Here is a 22,728-nt window from a genome sequence, read left to right as displayed (position 1 = left end):
TACCACACAGAGAAGCCAAAACACAACATACAGTATTTGTGTTTTGGAAAAAAGGTCCTGTCCAAACTTTATGCACACAATAGCTTCAAGGAAAGCAATAACCCTGTGGATAAATGAAAGGGGAGGGGATAGGAGTGGTTACAAACACTGAGGATTTAACTCACATGTTCACAACCCAGACCCCAGGCTGTCAGCTCTAAACAAGCACCACTCTCTAGTGAGCACATACCTCTCCAACACCACCACTAAATGAAACTCTTTGGGAAATTTATTTTTCTTCCTATACTTTTCTTCAGCATAAACAGCACACAAAGTGATCAACTGGCAGTTCACAATTCGGCGAGCCTCTGCTTGTCCTGGGAACAAGCAGGAGTGTTTGCCAATAGCAGAGATTTTCTGTTTATACCTACCACTGTGCTTCAGCCCTCAAGAGATATACATTTCTTTTCTATGCTGAACAACCAACAGACTCACCCTGTTGGGTGAATGGGAACTGTGCTTTGGGTATTTCTCTATGGGATGTAAATGTACTACAATTCTAAATAGTTGTCTTTGCTTGCTTCACATAGCTTTTAATGAAAAAATAACATGAAACAGCATTTCAAATTCTCTGAAAATCCACACATTTGCTCTGGTTTATCTGTAAACTCAGGTCCACACCACAGTATCAGAGGATTTGCGGAGAAATGTGAGAGAAAAAATTGCAGTATTTACTTCCTCTCTTGCATTATAAGAATCAAAACAAGTATCTCTAGCTCTCTACCCGTTACCAGATGTTTACATCTTTTCAGGCTCAAAGCTATGGAGCCTTGTCCACCACTTGGTGTGGAACAAGGGCTATGAATCCAAAGCTCCTCCTCCCTGGAGGTATTTAAAAGAAGGATAGATGAGGTGCTTAGGGACATGGTTTAGAGGTGGGATGGCAGGGTTAGGTTAAAGGTTGGACTCGATGATCTCAAAGGTCTTTTCCAGCCAAAGTGATTCTATGATCACCTGCCATGGAAATATATTTAGTTTGTTTAAGTCCTGGACACAAAATTACATCTTTTTAATACAAGTGTATAAATGTGACTGGTGCAGCAAAAGTGTAGATAATTGACTCTTCTCGAGCTGAAGCAAATCATGAAGAAAACTATTAAATTTATAAAAGTTTAATATTTCGCTCGTTCAGTAATGACTCTGAGGTTGTACATGAGCATATGCATGAACACTCCTCCTAAACGTGTGCAGGCACACTTAACATCAGGTCAAGTGTTGTGGACTCCCAAGCTCAACACTGCAGTACATTTTCCCTACCAGCACTCTCCACAACTAGGGAGCTGCTAAAAACAGCTCTACTGCCTGTCAGACAGGACCCAGCTCCCCCTGTGAAAGAGGGGGGAAAGATGTGTGCATGACTTAACCACTGGTATTGCAGAGATGGCCCTGGTGCAAATAATATATTACAGCTTTCTCTGTACATCTAATGTGACTTGCAGCATGATGAGTGGGGCCAAAACTTAGAATTGTGGAAATAACACCTAATTGACCAATACTGCAAATTAATGAGGTGCATATTAGTAAAAACTTGAGAGCAGTGTTACTCTGTTGGGTCACCAACTGTTTTCCTTTCTTGGTTTTACATTATTCTTACTGATCCAGCTGCAGATTAAAAAAAAAAAAAAAAAAAAAAAAAAAAAAAAGTTAAACTGAACTACAGCAGTGGGAACAGAAAGACCACCATCAGGAAACAAACATATGAGAGTACGATATACTCAAAGGTATAAAAAAAAAATACACTATTTTCAACAAGGACTCGAAAAATGATACAGCTGTTTGTGCTGCGTTTATACATTCTTTCCATTATTCTTGTCAAGAATACTCGGGTTAAGCACATTGTACAATAGGACAGCTATTACAGTTAAAGAAGTGGTAAATCAAAACATAGAAGGATGCTAACAGTGAGAGGTGCTAGTGTCTTACTGAAGGGTGATGAGAATACTCAATAGAACTAAAAGGCACTAACTTTTTATTCAGTCAAAATGGTCTTGTAACATCCTAACAGATATTCCTTTTTGAAAGGCTTCATCTTAATGAAAATTTCCAGCAGACCTGTTGTACCGGCCTTGTTCATGCCTTACATCACTTACTGTCTACCTGTTGAGAGCGATGCTACAGTGTATGTCAAGTCACACAGAACACAGTTTCATACCGGTGCAATGCACTAATTTTAATTATTCCCATGGTTAGTCTGTTACAAATTCATTTTGTGCCTTTAGAAGCGTCTTGATCACTACAGATATGAATATTCTATATACTTGCTTTTAACTGCTTCAGAAATTATATTCTGGATAGCTGAATCACTGGAAGAGTGCTGCTTTTCCAACAAACAACAGGTACTCCTAGTGTTGCTCTGATTTTTCTAGCAGATTCCTTAATAATGTAAACTTTCTTCATAGTGTAGAACTTGAAAATTCTTCCCCCAAAGTTATAAAGTTAAAATGTGTCTTCTGTAAGACTCTAAAATTACCATCAATAGTTGAGAAAATTTCCTTTTTCATATAAACATCTCGATTTCTAAATAACTTAAATAGAGATTCCAGTAACATGTCAGTATTCAAATGCATACCACCAAAATATTAATACAGTTGACCTGTAACTATTAAGGTGTTTATGCACAAGCAGAGCAAGGCTATTTGATTCTAATTGTAAATTAAGTAGTCATTAACTGTGTGATTAGTTAGGTATTTTCAGCACTAAAGCATCATCCATACCAAACCCAGAAAGACAGGTGACTCTGCCATGATCATTAAAAAAATCCAACGCCTTTTTAAGGACCGCGTATGTTACAGACTCTCTTTAGGACTCATAATGGATGTTTTGAGGAGGGGGATCCTCCCTAAGTAAGGAGCTTTAGGCTCACAGAAAATTACCATCAATTCCTGCTCAGCACCAGTAAAACTAAACAAGAACAGAATTACTATTGTACGCCCATTGGATGTTACAGTCATGAGTTGAACACAGTAACAGATCCATCCAGGAAGGTGGTAAGTCAGTGAAAAAGGTGAATATTTAAGCCCAGCCAAACTCAAGGAGACATACGTTATGTTCTCCAGGTTACATTTAAAACAAGAGTAGAAATCCCTTCAATAACACTGCATCATGCTCTGCTCTCATCTCAATTAAATGTTGACAAGAGGATATTCTTTACGGTGGTGTAGTGCACCTGGAAACACGCCTTCCAGCCCAGGACTGTTCTTAAAACTCTGTAACATCCCCGAAACTCACAGTAAAGGTGAGAAGTTTGCCAGAGCACTGTCTCTAAATTAGATTGAGTATTTTACGGCTCATTGAAATGCTATTCCAATTTAAATCAGTAACAGATTCTTCTATTAAACATGAAAATGGTTCAGAGAATTCTGGAAATTAGATATAACCTAATTGTAACAAAGAGAATGAAATGGCTGTTCTAATTTAAAATGATTGCCACCAGAAATTAGCTTCTTGAAGAGTTTCTTAAAATACATATTCTTTTTCTTTAAGACGTGATTTGGGATCTCTTATGTTTTCCCGTTTGTAAGCTTCCAGGTCATAAATCAAAAGGGACACTACTACACTGCTTATTTACAAGATGCTGTTACAATGCTACAACAGCACATGCTTTAGGTTTCCAGAACAGCACATTTTAGCCAAGCCACCTAGAGAAGGAAGTTCTCACCAGAAGCAACCATGCAAACACTTCATTTAAAGGCCTCCTCCAATAGACATGTTGAAAGAGATTGTAGCCAAGCTAACCATCATTCATAGCATTATTCTTTTCCCTCTTTGAGAATAGAATAGAAATAGTTGATAACCGTTGTTTGTTTCACTGTCTTCTGTTGTGATTTCTAACAGCAGCAATGCCCACCTTGACAGCCAGGTAAACACTGCTCCAATGACAAGCAAGTGGTAGAGACAAAAGCTTTATCCTTCTCTCCTGACTGCGAGTATGGGCAGCAAGGCCAATGCTACTTTGAAGGAGCCTAGCTTTATCCAGCAGTTTCTAGTTCTTCCTTCTGTTCTTGTCCTTATTCACTCCATCATTTCCCATGTTCTACCTCCAAATCCATAATTTTCCTGTCCTCTGAACTTGAGAAAAAAAAACAAAACAAAACAAAAAAAAACCCCCAAAAAACCCCCCCAAAAAAACCAAACCAAAAACCACTAACATCTCTCCATACTGTTCTTTATACTAAAGACAAGACAAGGACTGGCTTCATGCAAAGCCTCTTCCTGTGCTGGACTCCTATTTAACACTTGTCCAAATGCTTCAAGAATGCAGCAAGAACACTTACCCAAACACCCAGCACTGAGTTCCCACCCTCTTGCACTGCGTATCTGTGAGGTACGCATAGTATTGCCTGAGAAGGGAAACAAGAAAATTCTTCAGTGAAGTTGAAAGTCCACAGAGTATTTACATTTAGAAAACAAGTTTACGTTACAAATGTATCTATACTGCAAATGAAGCACTGATGGTTAAAATCAAATGCAATCATGCTGGATGTCTACCAGATGGCTTCAATTCTAGCAGGACAGATTATCACATAGATCAAATAGCTTGAAACAACACAGAAAACAATCCTGAGAGCAAGGACTGGGAAAGTACCCAAACCAGTAGGCTAAAAAAGCTGCATATTTGTCTCCTGCCTCTTCTTTCAAGAAAAGTGCAACAGCTTCAAAAGAATTAGAGAATCCTCCACTTTTTCTACACTTTCATTTATTAACAATTTCATTTTCTTAAGAGATGTGGGTTTGAATCTTGTGAGAAACTGAATATGGCTATTCCATATCCTAGGTGAGTGCTCTAACCACTGGCACATTTTCCTCCGAAGAACAGAGTAGAATTTCTCACTATTTTGAAAATAGTCTGGAGACCATTCTGCTCTGTTCTTTATGCTCTTTGTGCTTCTAAATTTTAAAGAGTTTAGAGAAGGGAATTCCACAGAAGTGGGACCAAAGTTCCTTTTCTCAGTCTCTGTCTCCAATTTCCACTGATAGATGGGGAAGACAAGTGTTATTAATCCAACAATACAAGAATAAAGACTTCTACAGGTTGGCAATGCCGTAAAAATACTTAAAAGCTCACCTATACAGGAGCTTATAGGATGTTTAAGGTGATTTAGTTAACTGTGAAATGACTGCACCTAACTTGAGACACTAACAGCTGCGTTTTAGGAATAAACAGCTGCCATTTAACTGTCCAAGGTCACGTCACTTTACTCATGAATGGGAAATGTCCTGACTCTCACTTCAAAACTGTATGCATTCTGTCTACCTCCAGCTATGTCACAGAAGAATTAAGGGGACTCTGCTAAGAACGTGAAATACTGTGCATGACTAGAAACAGGTTAATGTTTCTACACAACTGTTAACACTGCGTATATACAGTTCTGTTACTCAGAATACGGTAACAAATCTCTTCTTATAACATGCAAATATTTCCTGTAGACAAACAGAGTAAGAAGCTCAGTTAGAAAAAACAACCGCTCTATTTGTCCTCATCTACACTTTTGTGAGCATCTGACTCATGAACTTGGATACTTTTACATACAGTCCTCAAGGATAACATATGCAGCTAACTTACTACACAGGCAGATGCCATACAAATAGAAGATGGAACAGACTGGTTCTGCACCCCTATGGAAACACAGATGTTTATATTATCACTTATAAACTTATTAGTTTACTTGGCAGAAAACATACTTTATTGAAAAGTGATTATTGTTTCACTTTTCATCATGGCAAAAGCATAAATTCCTTGAAATGTGCTGTACTTACTCACAAATTATATGCAGTTCCTGGGTGCCTAGAAGTCAAGCTATTCTAAACATAAGAAAAAAACACCATGGCAAGAAAATTACCTTACAGTGGGTGCTGTAATGATTCCTATGAAGAGAATTCTCCCCCAGCTTAAAGGGTGGCTTGCTTGGAACACAAAGATATGTTTCAAAAAGAATGTGTTCAACTCAGTCAGCTTAAAAAAAAAAAAAGTTAGTTAATAGTGTTCACTTGTATAACTCCTAATGAGTTACTACAGAAAACAGACAAAGATTAGTATGGGAACTAAAACACAGAAGGAAAGCTATTTATGTTCTACTATAGCCCTACTGGTTAAATTAAGGATTTAAAGAGCCTAAGATTCCTGCTCTAGGACAAGCAAGGGATATACTAGTAAAACAAGGAATTCTGCCCTAGACACATCTATGAAAGTATTTGCTCTCTTTCCAAAAAACCCATTAAGGGACCAGACACTAATTCACACTGCATAGGTGTTCTGAATACTTTCATACAATAAATCAGGCATGAACAACTGAGGCAAATTTAGTAGAGAAATAGAAGAAATCATACTTTAAAAAAAAAAAAAAAAAAATTATCTCCAACACTTCTGGTTCTCCTTTTAAAGACTAAATTCAGCAAATTAAAAAAACAAACAAACAAACAACAAAATAAAGGTTCAGATTTTAGTGAAGTCTGCTAGCATTTGCATAATGAAGTACCAAAGCAGTTGGGACATATTATGGAGTCTTGTTGGATCGAGGCCAGAATTCTGAATATCAGTGATCCATCCAACAGTCAACGGGAAAGGGAAAAAAAAGCACACAACAAAACCCAACAAAAAAAACCCTATCCAAAACCCCACTGCCTAGCAGTTTTTAAAACTGTATCAATTGCAAAGAGCAATCTGATGGCCAGTACAGCAATCTGTAACATTCGGTTGTTTCTACAGATTCTGTAATTACACTCCTGAACTATCATGTAACTCCCATGAACAATGCCCAGACAAATTCTGTATTATCAATTCATTTAACTGGGTATTTCAATGGCGGACATACATTGCATTAGAATGTCTTCCAGCTTAACACAGCCAATACGTAACTGAGCTGATGGCAGCTTTGATTTCACAGAATTTATTTCCTACCTGCCAAATGATCATGAAAAGGTAGATCCCAGCTACTCTTTGAAATGAAGACTTAGGGTCAAACCAGCGGACATAGGTCCAGCTGGCTGGAGTGAACTGTAATACAGCTCTTTTGATTTTCCCTGTAGTCGTGTGAATGTCCCTAGAAAAAAAAGAGAATGGCTGGAGTAAATACAAGGAATATGCAAGGGGGGAAAAAAAAAAAAAAAAGCGCAATAGCCACACTACGGATGTTTCAGAACAATCACACTTTTTTGCTGGACAGCGAAGATCTTCACAGACACAACTGTGTACCAGGCAAGGCTGAATTAAGAAATATAATCTATTAAGCGCTTCAGTCAGGGTGCATTCTTCTATGAAAGCCCACCTTCCTCTATCCTCAGTCAGCAACTAACTACAAAACATATCTATTATTCTGTCCATGAAGGAAAGGATTCTGCAACCTGCTTGGAAAATCTAGAGGATATTTCTTCCTAGTGTATGCTGCCACTACTCTTATCCCAAAGAGTTCCTTGTTCTAGAGATCACTGACATCCATCCATCAAGAATCTGTCAGATTCATTATTCATTAATTGTATAAGGGGCTGGTGCCACAGGTTTGAAAATACTGCACTTACAGCATATACAACCCCTGCTGTTCTGATGCATGCAAATCTTCTGGAGAGATGCGGTATCACTGTTGAAAGCTAAAAAGCTTTTAAATTCCCTTTTGAAAGGGGATGTGAATGGAGGTTTGTCTGACAGATGTGTTACTGGTTCTTGCTTTTGATAACATTAATTCAGATGAGCAACAGAATCCCTGTCCTTTGGATGCTAAGAAAAACTCAGTTTCCTTTTCTGAAGGAGGACTAGCAGGGCTAGAAGTCAGTTTTCACCCTGTTATTTCCATGGCCCTTCTGGACAAAAAGAGAGATTCAGATTTGTTATTTCTCATACTAGCGTTCTTTTAGGCGAGCAGGATCTTAGGTTAGGGGGAACCTTATAATATTTAAGATCCATGTTTATTCAACAAAAAAAGAAGAAGAAAACAAAAGGGCACAAGCAAAAGCTTCTCATCCCATGCAACTCCTCTTCCTACTGAAGTTCAAAAAAATATACTCATGCATTTAAAAGAATGTGAGGAAAAATTATTCCACAAAGGCAGTAAAGCCTAGTCCTGCCATAGATATTCTGCTGTTTCAACTTTCAGTGAACTCTCTAAAAACAGAGGGACCACCAACTCTGTAATGCTCATTATTCCTCCTGAATTGAAATGTAGGAAAATTGAATGGAGACTAAAGGCTGGATGGTTCTCAGACCAATTAACAAATTTGTGAGTAAGAAAAGAAAGCAGCACAGAAGTTCATGTAGGGTACAAATGTCAAAGTCAAGATTTGAGCTCCTTTTCCATCTCTCAAGGCAATTTGGCAATTCATTGTGCTTGATCCTGTTTTATCTATACCACTGGTAACATGCAGATAACCATACTTGCTACCAACTGCTAGGGAAGAAGGCAAGAGAGGGGCAAAATACTATGGTAGAAACCATACCTGGACAGTTAGGAACTGACACTTACTAGGCCACATGCTGTTGCCCTTGTACACAACAAATGCTACTTTATTTTGCAATTACACCATTTATTTTAGTGTGTCAGCAAGGGGGTAAGGCAATTCACACTACAGGTACAATCAGCCTGATTCCTCTTCTGCAATTACAGCTAGTGCTGACAGATTGCCACGCTAATGCCTCAACAAGCTGAGCCCAAATCTAGTTTAAAAACATTGTATAATGAGAAAATAATTACAATTTGTTTTGTTCACTGCCTTCTTCAAAGTTTAAATTGTATAAAATAAAATGAAAATGCAAACAGCTTTACTACTTTATTTTCATTTGGCATCAATGCTTCTAACTTAGATTGCAGAGGAAAATGATATATACGTCATAATTACAAGTATATGCTGTACAGTAGCATTACTACAAGATGGACTTTTAACACTCAAAATAAATTTACAGTACTGTTGGCACAGGCAGATTGCATGCTATTTCTATACCACATGCATTTCACATATGCGAAGAAGGTCCACTTCCTAGGAAAATGCATTTAATATTATAACATCAAACAATGTTTATCAAGCTTTAATTTAGACATACTTGAAACTTGCCCAGTGATAGGTCCTCATCTCCAAGAAACGACAAACTACCATGCCCAACCAGATGCCACCCCCGTTACAAAGCAGGATGTCCAAAATGACTTGATCCCACCAGCATTCAGCAAAATTAGGCAGAAGGTGCATGAAGAAGAGCTACAGAACACAGCAAAAAGATTTTGGGTGAGAAACAGCACAGAATTCATACAAATTCACTTTTCAAGTACACATTGAAAAATGAGCTTTTCAGTACATGTCATACGTCAAAGGCATGAGCCACAACCACAGAAATTTGACGGGCATCCTTCCATTAACTTCAGAAGGCCTTGGATAGAACCACACAAGACATCAGAGCTTTCGCTCTCACCATTCCCTGTTGGGGCTACACTGTACAAAAGGATATCATGCGGCTCTTGGCCTCTCAAGGACGATACATAGAACATTCATAGAAATGCATGAAACAAGCAAAACTGCTGCATTTCTTGGAGGAAAGAAGGTGTTTTGTGCTTTAAAAAAAATAAATAGAAGAGAATCTGTTTTATTTTTTGCTAAATAGTTTTAAGAGTTATGTTTTCTAAACCAGCAAGAAGATGCAGTAAGTAGAATGGATGCCTTTGTAACAACTATCAGTACTACAGCAAGTTGGCATTCAGGGCTTAATACTTGTTCTATTTCAAAACTCCTTCTTACATTTACTATTATTAGGAAATTTAGTGACCGTAAAAAGATTAAGAGTTCACCAATATTTCAGATACTACAAGCTTTGCTGCTATACTTGATCCAGAACAGGTCAAGAAGTTAAGAGGATATTCCACTCTCCCTTCCTACTTAGTCTCTGGTAAGCCCTAATGATGAAAGTACATTTACAAAGATGATACTGGAAAATAGGCCAGAAACAAACTAACATCAGACTGAAAAGCTGACACCACCTGGATATATTGAAACATATTCAGTCCCTTAAAGATTTTCCCTGGAAAGTGTATAAATCATTTACCTCTGAAACAATCTGTTCCTTTCCGAATACTCAACTTAACCGAAGACCACTGAGAGGCATGAGTAAGGCAATTAAATGTATTTACAGATACATTTGGTGATTACACTTCTGATAGAGTAAAGGAGGACAACTGGCAAGAGTTAAGGCAAGATATAAACTTAATTTACTGAGAGCTAGAAATGGATTCAGCACCTCTCATTCTCCTTTAAGAGAAAATAATTGTATTCTCTATTCTACAAGAAAAATCACAGCAACCCAAAAAATAGACTGGAAAAGTTAACTGTGGACTGGAACTCAAGACAGCCATGTGTTAAGCAGTCCCTTTGAAATACTCAAGGAGATGCTTAACAAAAACACGTAACAAACTAAATAATATTCTTACCACCACAAAAACTACAATTTTTGTCAGTTAATGTACACACTGTGTCTGTGGAAGACTATTGGCATGATTTTGTGATGAAGTATCTTTTGTTAACAAATATGTAAATAAAATATTGAAAAAAATCAGATGTGGGAAAAGGATCAAAAAGAATGTTTTCTGTATACAGCAAGAAGGAATGACTGGTCCATTTGTTATAAATTACAGTGGCCGATACTGACAATGGCAGTTCCTTTGAAAACTCTTGCAAAAGTGTATCAAAGCAACTTGTGTTTTGGTTTTTTGGTTTTGTTTTGTGGGTTTTGGGGGTTTTTTTGTCAAGTCTATGGGAATTTCAACCTGGAGAAAAGAAAACTTTCATTTCTCTTCAGGACCCAAGCTGTGCTCATTATCCTGATACACTTTCCCTTTCATGTTTTAAATTCATTTAACCTGAAAGGGACACTACAAATCTCAATCTGCAATAATCCAGCCAAAGCCACCAGAAGTTACAGATAGTAAGGCAGCAAAAACCAGAGCGCAGCTGTTAACCAGATCAGCTCTAAGGCGCTAGCTGTTTCCTCAGAATGAGACACCAAGGTCTGCCTGCATCCCAACTTTAATCCGATAGTATGGAACATGAGCCAAGTGTTCCATTTCAGGACAAGGAGCCAGCTGAAATCCATTAATGCTAATAGGAGATGCACAGCTAAATCCCTCTGTAACTGCCCTGATAACTTCTGTAGGTTTCTAATGACTCTCCTGAATTAACTAACTCATTAAAAATCCATTTGAGTGGTGATAACCTCTCTATATGTTGAACCTTACCCAACACATTGTCTGTTCCAATAATCTGCCACTGAGCAACGGGGAATACTAGACAACCCACGTGGTGTCAAATTGAAGACGATGGTGTGTGATGATCAGCTGAACGATAAGACTGCATGTGAAACAAATCCAAATTTATTCTTTTCCAGAGGGAAAAAATGAGTACAATAACTAGCAAAGCTGGGTTTTGTAGATGGGTACTTGTGAAATCCCTATCTTAAGCAGTTTCAAAATAGCTCAGAAAACAGCATATCCTTCAATGCCACAGAATAAAAACACATTTTGAAAAAGAACTCACGGCACCAGTATTTTCAAACCCAGAAGTTTAGACAACTAAATCCTTATCTATGTTTCTGAATTAGAAATGCCTTGTCAGATAAGACAAATATTCTCAAGACAGCAAGCTCTACAGAAAACTTGATTTCAAAGACTAAATTCACATGTTTACATCTACACTTCGTTAGACTATGCTGCCCCAAAAGCTGATAAAAATTGGATTTTTTTTTTCCTCTGAATTGTCCAATCAAAGAATATAATGAAATTAAACTCATTTTTATAGAAACACATCCTTGGATTTTAGGTGACACATACTCTACTAATCAAGCTCTAGCTTACATGCAAACAAAAATATTTAGAGTAGCAATTAACCAGCTTGAATTCTTAAAACAGATCTAACAATAAGGACCAGCAGTCCAAGCAACAGTCAATTGATTGTATCAAGTCAAGTATGTGTTTGGGGTTTTTTTTAATCCAAAACAGGATTTCAAAGTGCCAACAGTCAAATTACTTAAATGTGCTTGGGAGAACTGTGGTAAAGCTAGATAACAAAAATAAGCCAGTGGTCCTCCAAAACCATGGTGCAGGGGACTGCACAGCATGTGAACTAGTTTAGATCCAAATCTAGTTTAAAAAAAAATAAAATAAAAAAAAAATAAATCACATTTTAATGTCAGTGAACATGAATAAACTAGGCTTGTGGGGTGCAATTTAACAAAAGAAGGGGTATGCACTTAGGCCTCACAACAGAAGACAACATACTGAATGGTGTCTTCCCATTCCATACAGACTTCTCCTCACACCTGCCTTGGGGATCCCTCAACTCCATTTCACTGTACAGCACGCATGACTATACACAATGCATAATACTGTTGTATTTGGGATAAGGGGATCAGGCCAGTAGATCACAAATATCACAAGGTGAAAAAGAAGAACAATTGCTATGAATATTAGTGAACATCTGAAGTAGCATGAGTATTGACTCCCATAACAGCAGAAAAACAAATTATGGATGGCACCAACACGCTGGCCTAGACTTCCTTCCTACTAAGTAGTAGTAAATCACTTACCTAAACCCCAGCTTGCTGTTGCACACTAATGCAATGTCATCAATTGCTCAACATCTGGTTTATAGGGCTTAAAATGTAAATCTGTACTAAGAACTAGCGAGCCATCCTTCTAGTAACATTCATACTTCCCAAGAAGAATTCAAGTCTCATACATTTGCTTATAATTAAGATAAATTGGTGGCCTACCTCAGTGAGCTCCCAGGTGATGCTGATAGTCCAGCACAGCCCATAGCTGCGGATCAGCAAAGCCTTCATAGCCCAGCCCCAGAAATGCCCAAAAGCAAAAATATCAAAGTGGCTGAGGATTCTCTCCCAGGTGATAACATGACAGTTCACAGCATATTCCTGTTAATGAAAACAAAACAAAAAAACAAACCTTTAATCAACTGGCAACTTCAGAAACACTGGAATAAAGAAACTTCTTGCTACCCAGTACAACAAGCCTGAAATTATAAGGATATTAGGATGAGCATTATTCTGCTTTCTTGTCCTTCTAAACTCTGCAGGAAAACTTTCAGTATTAACGCTCAGTGTCATCACAGTACAGCTGTAATTTAAAGGGAAACAGAATAGACCTTGGTGCCTGAAGGAGCATGTACTACTTATGTGACTGAGAACAGCAGGAGCAATAAAATCAATAATAATAAAACCAGCAAACAATACTCCAGAAAATAGTTATTTGCTTTTTTTTGTGGTCTTGATTTGAAATAGCCACCTTTCCCCATTTTTCATGCTGTCTGGTGTTCAGATGTGGCTCATCAGTGGCTAATCATCACCAGTTTGTGATGTTATGTTTCTCATCTCAGTATTTGAGTATCTTTTGTGTCCTATTTTCCTCACGAAAGCAACTGCCCAGAACACATTTATATTAAGAAAGTTGGGTCACAGGGCTGAATTAAAAAAAAAATAAAAATTAATGGGAACTTAGAACTGTTTTGTCACAGATGAGTGGCAGATTCCTTAAGAATATTAATTAATATTCTAGTCATCAATAACAAAGAAAATGTGTTCTCTCATCATGTTGTACAGCAAGTGCTAGAAATCACTGCCCAACAAAAAGAAAAAAAAAAATCTATATGCCATCAGGAGGCTGCATGTGTGGGGTTCTGTCTTGTCATTGGGCACAAACTGAACTATTCCCCACTGGAAACACACACTTAAAAATCTCTGCTCTCCAACCCTCCTAAAATATACATTGCCACCTGCAGGTGACAACACAGCACTACTCAGTGCTGTTGAATTAAGAAAAGATTCTCTTGCAGGCCAAAACTATTGCTAATCCTGTGCAAATGAACCATGATCAAGTTGAAAAGGGGATAGTAGAAAAGGATTTAAAACCTGGCTTCCATAAAGAGAAAATGCACAATTTCACACAAATACTTCTATCAGCAGGCAGTTAAGTCCTACTATGAAACTGTAAGTAGCCCTTACTGCTGGTGCTCCCTGAAGTGAAAGCATTCTCACACTCGCCAGAGCTGCTGGTCATTCAGAGAAGGGTGCACCACCTGTCCTATGGACAGCAAAGCTTCAGCTTTAGTACACGTACCCAAAGAGATCTGAAATCTGCTCATTTGCCAGCATGAGAAGCACAGAACGCGCAATGGAAGGTGCAGGCTCCCAGCTACCCCATGATATCCAAAACTCTGTGATGAGTTAACACAATGAGGTTACTCCAAAAGTAAGCTTTTTTTCCAGAGCTCTTGCTTTTTTGCTTCTATTTTTACCAGGGCTTTTCCCCCCTCTATCTTATCTTTCCAGCTGCAGTTCTGCCAGTCATACAGTGAAATATGTTGAACTTCCTTTTATATTCAAGCAACTTTGCCAGCCCTGTGCAAGAGACCAAGCTGCAGCCTTCATTATAGTTGCACTTTAAAAATTTACTCCAACTTTAAGTGACAGTATCAGGATTACAAAGTAGTACAGAGTAAGTTTCCACCGACTGCTACAGTCAGGGAATCTGCTGTACTGTGATTCCGTGCCAGCAGTTAATACCAGTCCTCCCCTGACTTGAATCTATTTATTTCTAACTTAAATGACAGGAAAGCCAGGTGAATCTGACTTAACCAACAGCCTCCTTGTCTCAGCTCCCTTTTGTTGCTCAGCAACGTCACTAAGCCCCATGCTCATGCTCCACTTAGCAATGTGTCCTCCCACCACCCTAACAGCAGGCTGCCCACGCCTCACCACCAGCACACGTCTCCTGCGGAACAGAAAGTCACAGCCCTACTCTGGATGCTGGATTTCCAAAACACATCCTGCAGATCAGCTGAAGTACAACACCTGGAACATCCAGAGTTTTCCAGATAAGGAGCCTGTATTCAGCCCTCACTATCAGCCAACTAATGTAAGCTTACTGCACTGTAAAGATTTCCATTCCCTCTTAATGTGCTACAGGGCAGGAGTTTGCAGCCACTGCTGATTAGGTGCTGTGCAGTAGTTTGCACATGCAGTAAACTGCTATCCGCCAAAGACAATCAGTGTATTTCCTTACTTTTGAGACAAGAGTCCGATAACATCACCTACTACACAACAGGTGACCATGGTGGGCAGATGCGCAAACCCAAGGGCAAGGAAGCATGCTGGTCAGGTTGTGGGCAGTAACCTGATGCAATAGTGAAGAAGACAAGACTGGCAACTCTTGCCTCTCCATGAAGTAACCCTTTTCTGCTTGGTGCTCAACTGCCCACACCCTCTCCTGCCTGCCTCCCAACATACCTCACATACTTCTCCCAGGCCTCCCTTTCCTACCTCAGCTCCCTGTGCTAGTGTCCACACCTGAAGGGGAGTGTTCTCTGTATTTAAAACTGTTTGAAAGCTGCTCAACGGGCTTTCCATGCCACTCCAGATCACAGTCTATGGTACTAATTTCCCAGCACCAGGGCTTAGCTGGCTGTACCTGGATTTCCACATACTCAGTAGCATGCCAGTCATGTACTAAGCTCAGAGCAGTAAGACAAGACTAAAGTTCTTTGCGTGCAGCATTGTGGCATCAAAAAACCTTATCTGGGACACACACACCATACAGGCTTCATTTAGATACCACCTTGCTAAGTCTATTTTCAATATCGAGGCTCACATATGTTATTTAAAGGAATCCAAAGCCACCCCAGTACAACATATCTCTCACTCCTGACTGCACACTCATCTGAATATCTCCATTAGAAAAGAAAATACAGAGAAGACTGGTTTTCACATCAACTGATTTTAACGTAAATAAATAGCAGTTGATACAAAAGGCTCATTGACTCTCAAGTATAGGCACAAACTTGCACTGCTCGTGTCAGCAAATCAGATTTATCCCTTCCCACTCATGTAAAACATTCCTAAAGTAGCTAAAATGTCCAATAAAGTATCATGGATACATACCATAATATCTGCTTCCCTTGTGGCATATCGAAGATTAGGATCCAGCCAGTACATCACTGCTTTTACCTGCTCAAAGTTAAGGAAGAGCACGAACACCAGGAACAGAAAATAGAGCACACTGAGACCTGCAAAAAGACTCAGCTTTAAAATCATGTTCACTCACAAAACTCCTTGGGACACAGAGAGTCCAAAAAGCTGCTTTCAAACTGTTGCTCTATACATGCCCAGTTTGAACAAATGAGTTTTCTACATACAGCAGCTACATGCAAAAAAGCTTAAGAGACACGGGTCAGATGGTAATCTCTGAGCACTCAGTCCTTCACATCACCTCCCGTTTCAAGTGATACAATATACGCTCGACTGCATTAACCCAATCAAAACAAAATCAGTCTAATCAGTTTAGACATAAGTAATATAAGGCTGTGATCAGGAAGCTCTTTAGTAAGGGATCTGTTAGGACCCCAGGTCTGGGTTAGCTCTGTCCCTATGCTTGTATTTGTGGTCTCACTAAAGCAGATCCTTAAACATATATGCAGATTTCAACACAAAGATCAATTTAACAATCCCACCTGGCAATTCTGAGCTATTCTGGCAATAGAGTAGTTATGAACATAAATTAATGCATGTTTGAGTTACTTTTGTGAGGTAGAAAATTCATCGTTTGAAGCTTTTAAAGATAAATATGATTATTACTTGTTTTCACACCACTATAAATTATGAAACACTACTGCATTTGGGATCACCACCCCTCTCCTCCCAATGTCTGGCCCTAGGTGTAGATCTGTGGGTAGATTAAACTGCTGTTGGGAGCATGTCTTCATGTTATTCACAAGTTCACAGATACCCAAGACCACATTTGGTAGAGGCATATAAACACTAACTCCATTTCCAATAGTCTAGCACTCAAACTTACATGTATCCTGCAGCTATGTCATGGAAGGCAGAAAGATTAATGTGAATACACTTAGTATCTGCCATCCAAAATAAACTATAGCAATTCTAAAAAGAGATTTTAGACTATAACCAGAACTCACATGTTATTCATCTCCAGTGTATGCTAGAGAACAATTTCTGTTCAAGTACACACACATGAACAGAAAGTATATGTACTGTCCTCTGCAGTATATTCTAAAAACACATTAGGTAAACAGATGCCACAGTACTACAAGAAGTACAGCCTGCAGGCAAGGGTTCTGAAATGTTGAGGACACACTACTCCTGCCTTTCATCTACTGAACAGCTCTGAGACCTCAGGCATGGCTAAACAAGCCATGTCAGAAGTAGAACTGCACAGGGAAAAATGTTGCTCTTGATTTTGCATGCAGGCTTTTCCCTGAAAGCACAGGGGGTTAAGCTCCAACAGTATCAGCATTGAGAATGACCTTTTACTTTACATTCACTGAAACCTGAAATGAGCAGTAGGACCTGTGTTTCCCAAACTTCACAAGGAGCAGGATTCTTTAACAAGTACTATCTAATCAGCAGTATCCTCTCAATGTCAACAGATGAGTAATCAGCTACTTTGGGAAGCTACTTATTTTTAGCTATGTAAGGTGGCGGGAGAGAGAAACATTCACTCCTCTTAAAAAGAAACAGATCAGCTTTTAAATCAAATATGCCTAATTCTCTGCAAATGTGCTTAAAGTCTAGGATATCCTCTGTGAACCCTGAATTATTTCAAAATAAAATTCCTTATGTTTTTGCCATGTAATTCAGATGTTTAAGGAGCAGGATATCACTCAGTTAGTTCTGTAGTCAATATAATTATTTTCCAATAATATAATTTCAGCAAAAATACCTGTAAATAAGAATACATGTTAAGAATATTAATAAATGTATGTTAAGCTATATAATGATACAATTTAATAAACATATAAAGTAATAACATTTTGCCAATAACAAGAAGCACCCTACTAAACTGGATTTAGTTAAAAGTCAGACAGTATATGCAGTAGCTATAAAAAACCCCAAACCTTTTTGGGGTGGAAGAGATGGCAGTAGCAAGGGTGTGGGGGAAGGAGATTAGGAAGCACAAACACGTAACAGGATTAAAACAGAGTATCAGGATGAATAGTCCCTTTCTGATGATTTAATTTACACCATCCTGACACAGAGTCACTACAATGATGTTCCCAAACATAATTAAAAACAGATTATAAACAACTGCTCAGAAGTGGGAGGGAAGTGACATTCACACAAGTTTGATGCACAATTATGTTTCATGACAATTCTATTCATCTGAAAGTTAAAACATCCGGTCCTGCAGAAGCACTGAAAAAGTCAGAAACACAACTTGAACTTACCAAAAACCATTCTCCATATTGCAGGGTGGGGTCGTGTAAAGGGCCCTGTGGACAGTAAACAAAAACTTTATTAGAAGACAAGTCAGTAAGAACTACATAATCCATTTTTTAGTATCTCTCATATAAGGATTTAGCATGAGCACATCTCCATCAAATTATGTAACATGCCCAAAAATTTGGGCTCTATGTTAAAAAAATAAAATAAAAAAATGGTAACACCAGATGTCAGAGAAGAAAAGGAGACTGCCAATTAGAGTATGGACAAAATTTTCCATTATTTTTATGGAGCTGTTTCCAGAACAGCAGTATGCTATTTGCTCAGTAGACGCCATATCTCAGGTGTCACTTGAGGACCTCTTGATCTGGTTTCTAGACCACACCTCACACATGGCTTGTTCCAAATGAAGTCATCAAATACAAATTTTCTGTGTATTAGCAAAGAAACACAGTTCTTAGCCTTCAGACGACCATGAAATGTTAGCAAACAGGCCTCCTAAAACTTCCAAACCAAGTATCAAATATCTGACAAGAAGATACCTATGCTCTTTACCAGTGTCAATATTACTTACTTTAAAGCCAGTGATTAAACTGACTTTATTAGCTTAAAAACCTCTCGGTTAACTTGAGGAGCAGAGAAGGTAAGTCTGGTGAAACTGGAAAACCCTTAAACATGAATCATACATTTAGGTAGCAAGAAGTGGCTGAACAAATATTTTCAGCACACACTGTGGATTGCACTGTACACATAAGGCTCATTTTTCTCTGGCATTCAGTTTTTCAGGGAGCACTTTGTGAAAGTATGGATCAGTGATTTTTAAAATATGAGAAAAACACATCCCAACTCTGAAGTACAAAGCTGCCCTGAGCACAATCACTGTTTTTTTTCCTGAACACTGCCAATCCTGAGACAGTTTAGACTTGACCTGAGAACTACGCTCTTGCTGACAGCAATAAGTAAAAATTTAAAATAAATAACACAACAGGAAAAGAGCATTTCCTCCACAGAATTAACTGTCACACGAGGGTTTTTACCTTTTTGCACTTTCTGCTCATCACACAATTACCAAAACTTTTGTCCAACTTAACCTTCTACTGAGTAACTGTGGTTTTACATTGTAATGTGACTTAGACCATTTCTAACTATCACTAGCTTCTGGTAAGGCGATCTATGTAGGGTAGTATATCTCTGAGAATCTGTAGAATGACACTTCTGTTAAAACACACTGAGGCAGACTCCTTTTATACATTATTTAAGGATCTGGCAGCATCATTACTCAGCAATCTGAGCTGCAACTGCGCACCTGCAAGTAGAGACACTGATTTTGAGAACCTGACTTCCTTGTTAGGTACAGACAAGCTACAAATAATTTGCATTTTACCATTATCTCCGCTCAATATAACTGCAACCCATTTTTAGACTTTTAGAACATAAAGGAATTCAAAAGAGTAAAGAAAAAAACACACTAAAAATTTGGTACTTTAATAAAAGTAAAAATAAATACAGTTGCAATAAAGAGAAATTCACATGTTACAAAAAGTGAAGTATAAACCTTACTCACCATTAGGAAAAGCTAGAACACTGATGATTAGAAAGAAGAAAATCACAGAGAGGATACCCCTCCAAATATTATCCTCTGGGACAGAATCATCCCTGAAGAGACAGACAACATCAAAGTGTTAAAGTACATTATGAGGATGAAGTTGAAAGGCTCTGACGAGATCATATGATTTAAATAAAGACTACATGGAAATTAAGCGTAAGAAATAAGCATGCTGGTTGTATAACAAGTCAAGATAGTAACTGCACTGAATGATTTTCACTCTGCGCTTCTGGGTATCCCTTTCTCACAAGAGAGTTAAACATATAATCAATACATGCCAGCCATAAGCATTGTTAGAAGTCAATGCAGAAGCAATGACTAAATTTAACAGAAGGTGAAAAAAAAAATCTTCCTGCTTTAACATTCACATAAACATCAAAAGTACTTTCACACAGCAAACAGAGACCTAGACCAAACACTCTGCAAGCCTGGATGCAATTCCTAGGTTTCCCTCTGCTCTTTTGGTGCTGCTTGCAATCCTCTCCACTTTCCTTGGCCTGTTCCCAATGCTAAATGCCTAAGGTGAATGCAGAGAGGGAGCAAATAATGATTACAGTCAGCCTTTGGAAATAATGATTACACACCTTACAATCAGCATATAACAGAGATACAGCAAAACTTAAAAGAACCAGGGAAAAGTATCAACTTGGTTTTAGATCTATTAAGCTAAAGCTCTGAATAAGATAGCAGGCATTATTTGTGCTATTGTCATATCATGGCCAAATTCAGTTTGGAATGCCAAGGCAACCTTGACTGAGCTCTTCTTTCTTTTCAGGCAGGTAGAAGATAGTGTACAACAGCGAGATTAACAAAAAAAAGCCCACTCAAGTCTTCTAACCAGCAGTCAGCTTTCTAGGATACTTCAGTAATACAAATAGAAACAAAGTTCAGATCACCATAATATGCACAGCTAATATTTCATAACCTATCACCCGCTACAACTCAGATTAAAGCTTTACTGTCTGAGTAACTTTCATGCATTTAGGGTCAGTTTACCTATTTAAGCATATTCCTTTATTTATTCCCAAACCATGATATGAAAAGAATACCCAGCAAACTTTAGAGGGATAAAGCTCTTCCTGGCAGAGCATCTATTACATTTCTGGATGGTTCAGTAAAGAATCCATGACAGCATAAATGCGCTGCACATTAGATATTTGCTACAGTTATATTCCTCACTTTGCCAAATTATTTCCCTTTCCCTCAAAAATGGACCTTAACAGCTTCACAGCAGACTTCCATTGCGAGGCATTTAAGCACTGTGTTAGTTCAACAGTATGGCAGGAAAAAGTACATTAAACATGAATGGTTTCTCTGCAGGCCTCAGGGACTCCCCACAGCATCACCAAACTTTTTTTTTTTTTTTTTTTTTTTTTCCCAGCTCAGTCCAGATTTACCAGTCATTTTCCAGCAGGCACGCTGCACGAGCTGACACTTTACACCAGCTATGAAGCCCAAATTCCAGTCCCTAACTCTGGCTCCCCTGGCAATCTCAAGAGCCTCACGCCATCCAGGGCACTTCCCAGCCAGAGCCTCAGGCTCCAGTGGCTCACACAGCAAAACCATATTCCTGTTTCAACACATGCAAATAAAACACACACACGCTGTCAGGGGTGCCATCAAGTGTGGGAATTTCTTTTTCTTTGAAGAGAGAAGAGATTACTAGAATCACATTATCACGATTCAGCGGGGCCAAGAAAGAAGTGAAAGAGAATGGTGATCACATTGCTTAATCGTCGTGCCAGCTGGGCTGAAGGGTCCTCACCTTTGTATGTCAGGATTCTGAGCACTACTCAGCTGCAGGAAAGCCACCCTGCTCATGTTGGCACCACTTCCCTCAAAAATCAACAAAGACGTTGTATGCAGTGTTAAACTGTGTTTCATTCCAAGTCAGTGGCAGGGGCATTTCATTTTGGCTCACAGATACCTTTCAAAAGGGACAGACATCCAATGCTCTTGCCAGAAGCAGGTAAAACCAGGTGGGAGCAAGAGACTCGCTACTGTGCACCAGTTAGAATAAGAATTACAGCATTTGCCTGGAAGAACTATTTTGGGGAACGCCAAAAGAAACAGGGAAGCAAAATAACTGTTGGAGGAAAGACCCAATCACAACAAGCTGCAATCAGGAAAATGTGCTAAATCATCTCCTCACTTCGCCTTAGGAACTTTGATGCTGACTTTGAAATATAAGCATTCATGCAGCAAAAACAAGGTTTCTAATGCTTGTGTGGGAGGACAGATGAAAATTCTCTGAATTTAAACCCCCTTTACCAGTGTATTTTTTCAATTCTGTGGCTTTTTGGATAAGAAATAATAAAAAAAATAAAGCATATAATAACTGCATAACATTTTTCTCTCTTCTGCTCTTCTCCCAGCTCCAGAGCACATTATACTGGCACATTACAAAAACGTAAACTAGCAAGTTATTACATCATGAAGAAAAAAAAAGTAAAGAGGATAGACAACTGAGGAAAAAATAACTAGGACACTAAATTTGGAGTGTATGTGTGGGAATCTTCCAGAAACTCCCCAAATCAAACCTAAATGCACAATAATCCAGTTTAATCAACTCCATTAAGGGACGTGAAAGACAATAACCCTACACCCTCATAGGTCTTACTCCTGCTGCCATAAACCCCTGCAGCTTCACACCAGAAGCTACCAATCTGTCATCTTCCTCAGTCCTGTGGTTGTGTTACACAAAATACCCCCTCCAGCACCCACCTGCCCTCCTGCCGGTTGCCTCTGGTCTCAGAGAAGGCCACATCCCTCTCTCCAGGGAGGAAGAGGACAGGGAATGCTAGAGCCACTCCACACCTCCACTCCAGGGAGCAGCCTGGAAGCAGAAGAGCCTGTGTCTGGCTCAATA

The 22,728-nt window shown here is 38.7% G+C and overlaps 1 protein-coding gene across 3 annotated transcripts in view; it reads right to left on the bottom strand.

The window, feature by feature from the left end:
- The window catches only part of PTDSS1 (phosphatidylserine synthase 1), a 40,787-nt gene extending 19,572 nt beyond the window's left edge, over nt 1–21,215 (bottom strand). For 2 of the 3 annotated variants that reach the window (XR_004841945.1, XR_004841946.1), the window contains exons 1-9: nt 19,818–21,213; nt 18,259–18,303; nt 15,956–16,080; nt 12,776–12,934; nt 9,068–9,219; nt 6,938–7,079; nt 5,880–5,992; nt 4,314–4,379; nt 4–103 (exon numbers count right to left, since the gene is read on the bottom strand). Coding sequence is in view for 1 of the 3 variants with exons in the window: in XM_035893885.1 (XP_035749778.1) it covers nt 4–103; nt 4,314–4,379; nt 5,880–5,992; nt 6,938–7,079; nt 9,068–9,219; nt 12,776–12,934; nt 15,956–16,080; nt 18,259–18,268 (867 nt within the window). In the remaining 2 variants the exon portion in view is untranslated. Of the gene's footprint in view, nt 1–3; nt 104–4,313; nt 4,380–5,879; nt 5,993–6,937; nt 7,080–9,067; nt 9,220–12,775; nt 12,935–15,955; nt 16,081–18,258; nt 18,304–19,817 lie in introns of all 3 variants that reach the window. The other variant, XM_035893885.1, reaches the window with a different exon arrangement.
- Nucleotides 21,216–22,728: the final 1,513 nt, after the last annotated feature.

The sequence above is a fragment of the Egretta garzetta genome, unplaced genomic scaffold, assembly GCF_000687185.1.
Source record: "Egretta garzetta isolate BGI_Z169 unplaced genomic scaffold, ASM68718v1 scaffold154, whole genome shotgun sequence".
Taxonomy (NCBI): domain Eukaryota; kingdom Metazoa; phylum Chordata; class Aves; order Pelecaniformes; family Ardeidae; genus Egretta; species Egretta garzetta.
The sequence above is the reverse complement of the archived record's forward strand: the minus strand, read 5'-3'. Positions and strand labels throughout refer to the sequence as shown.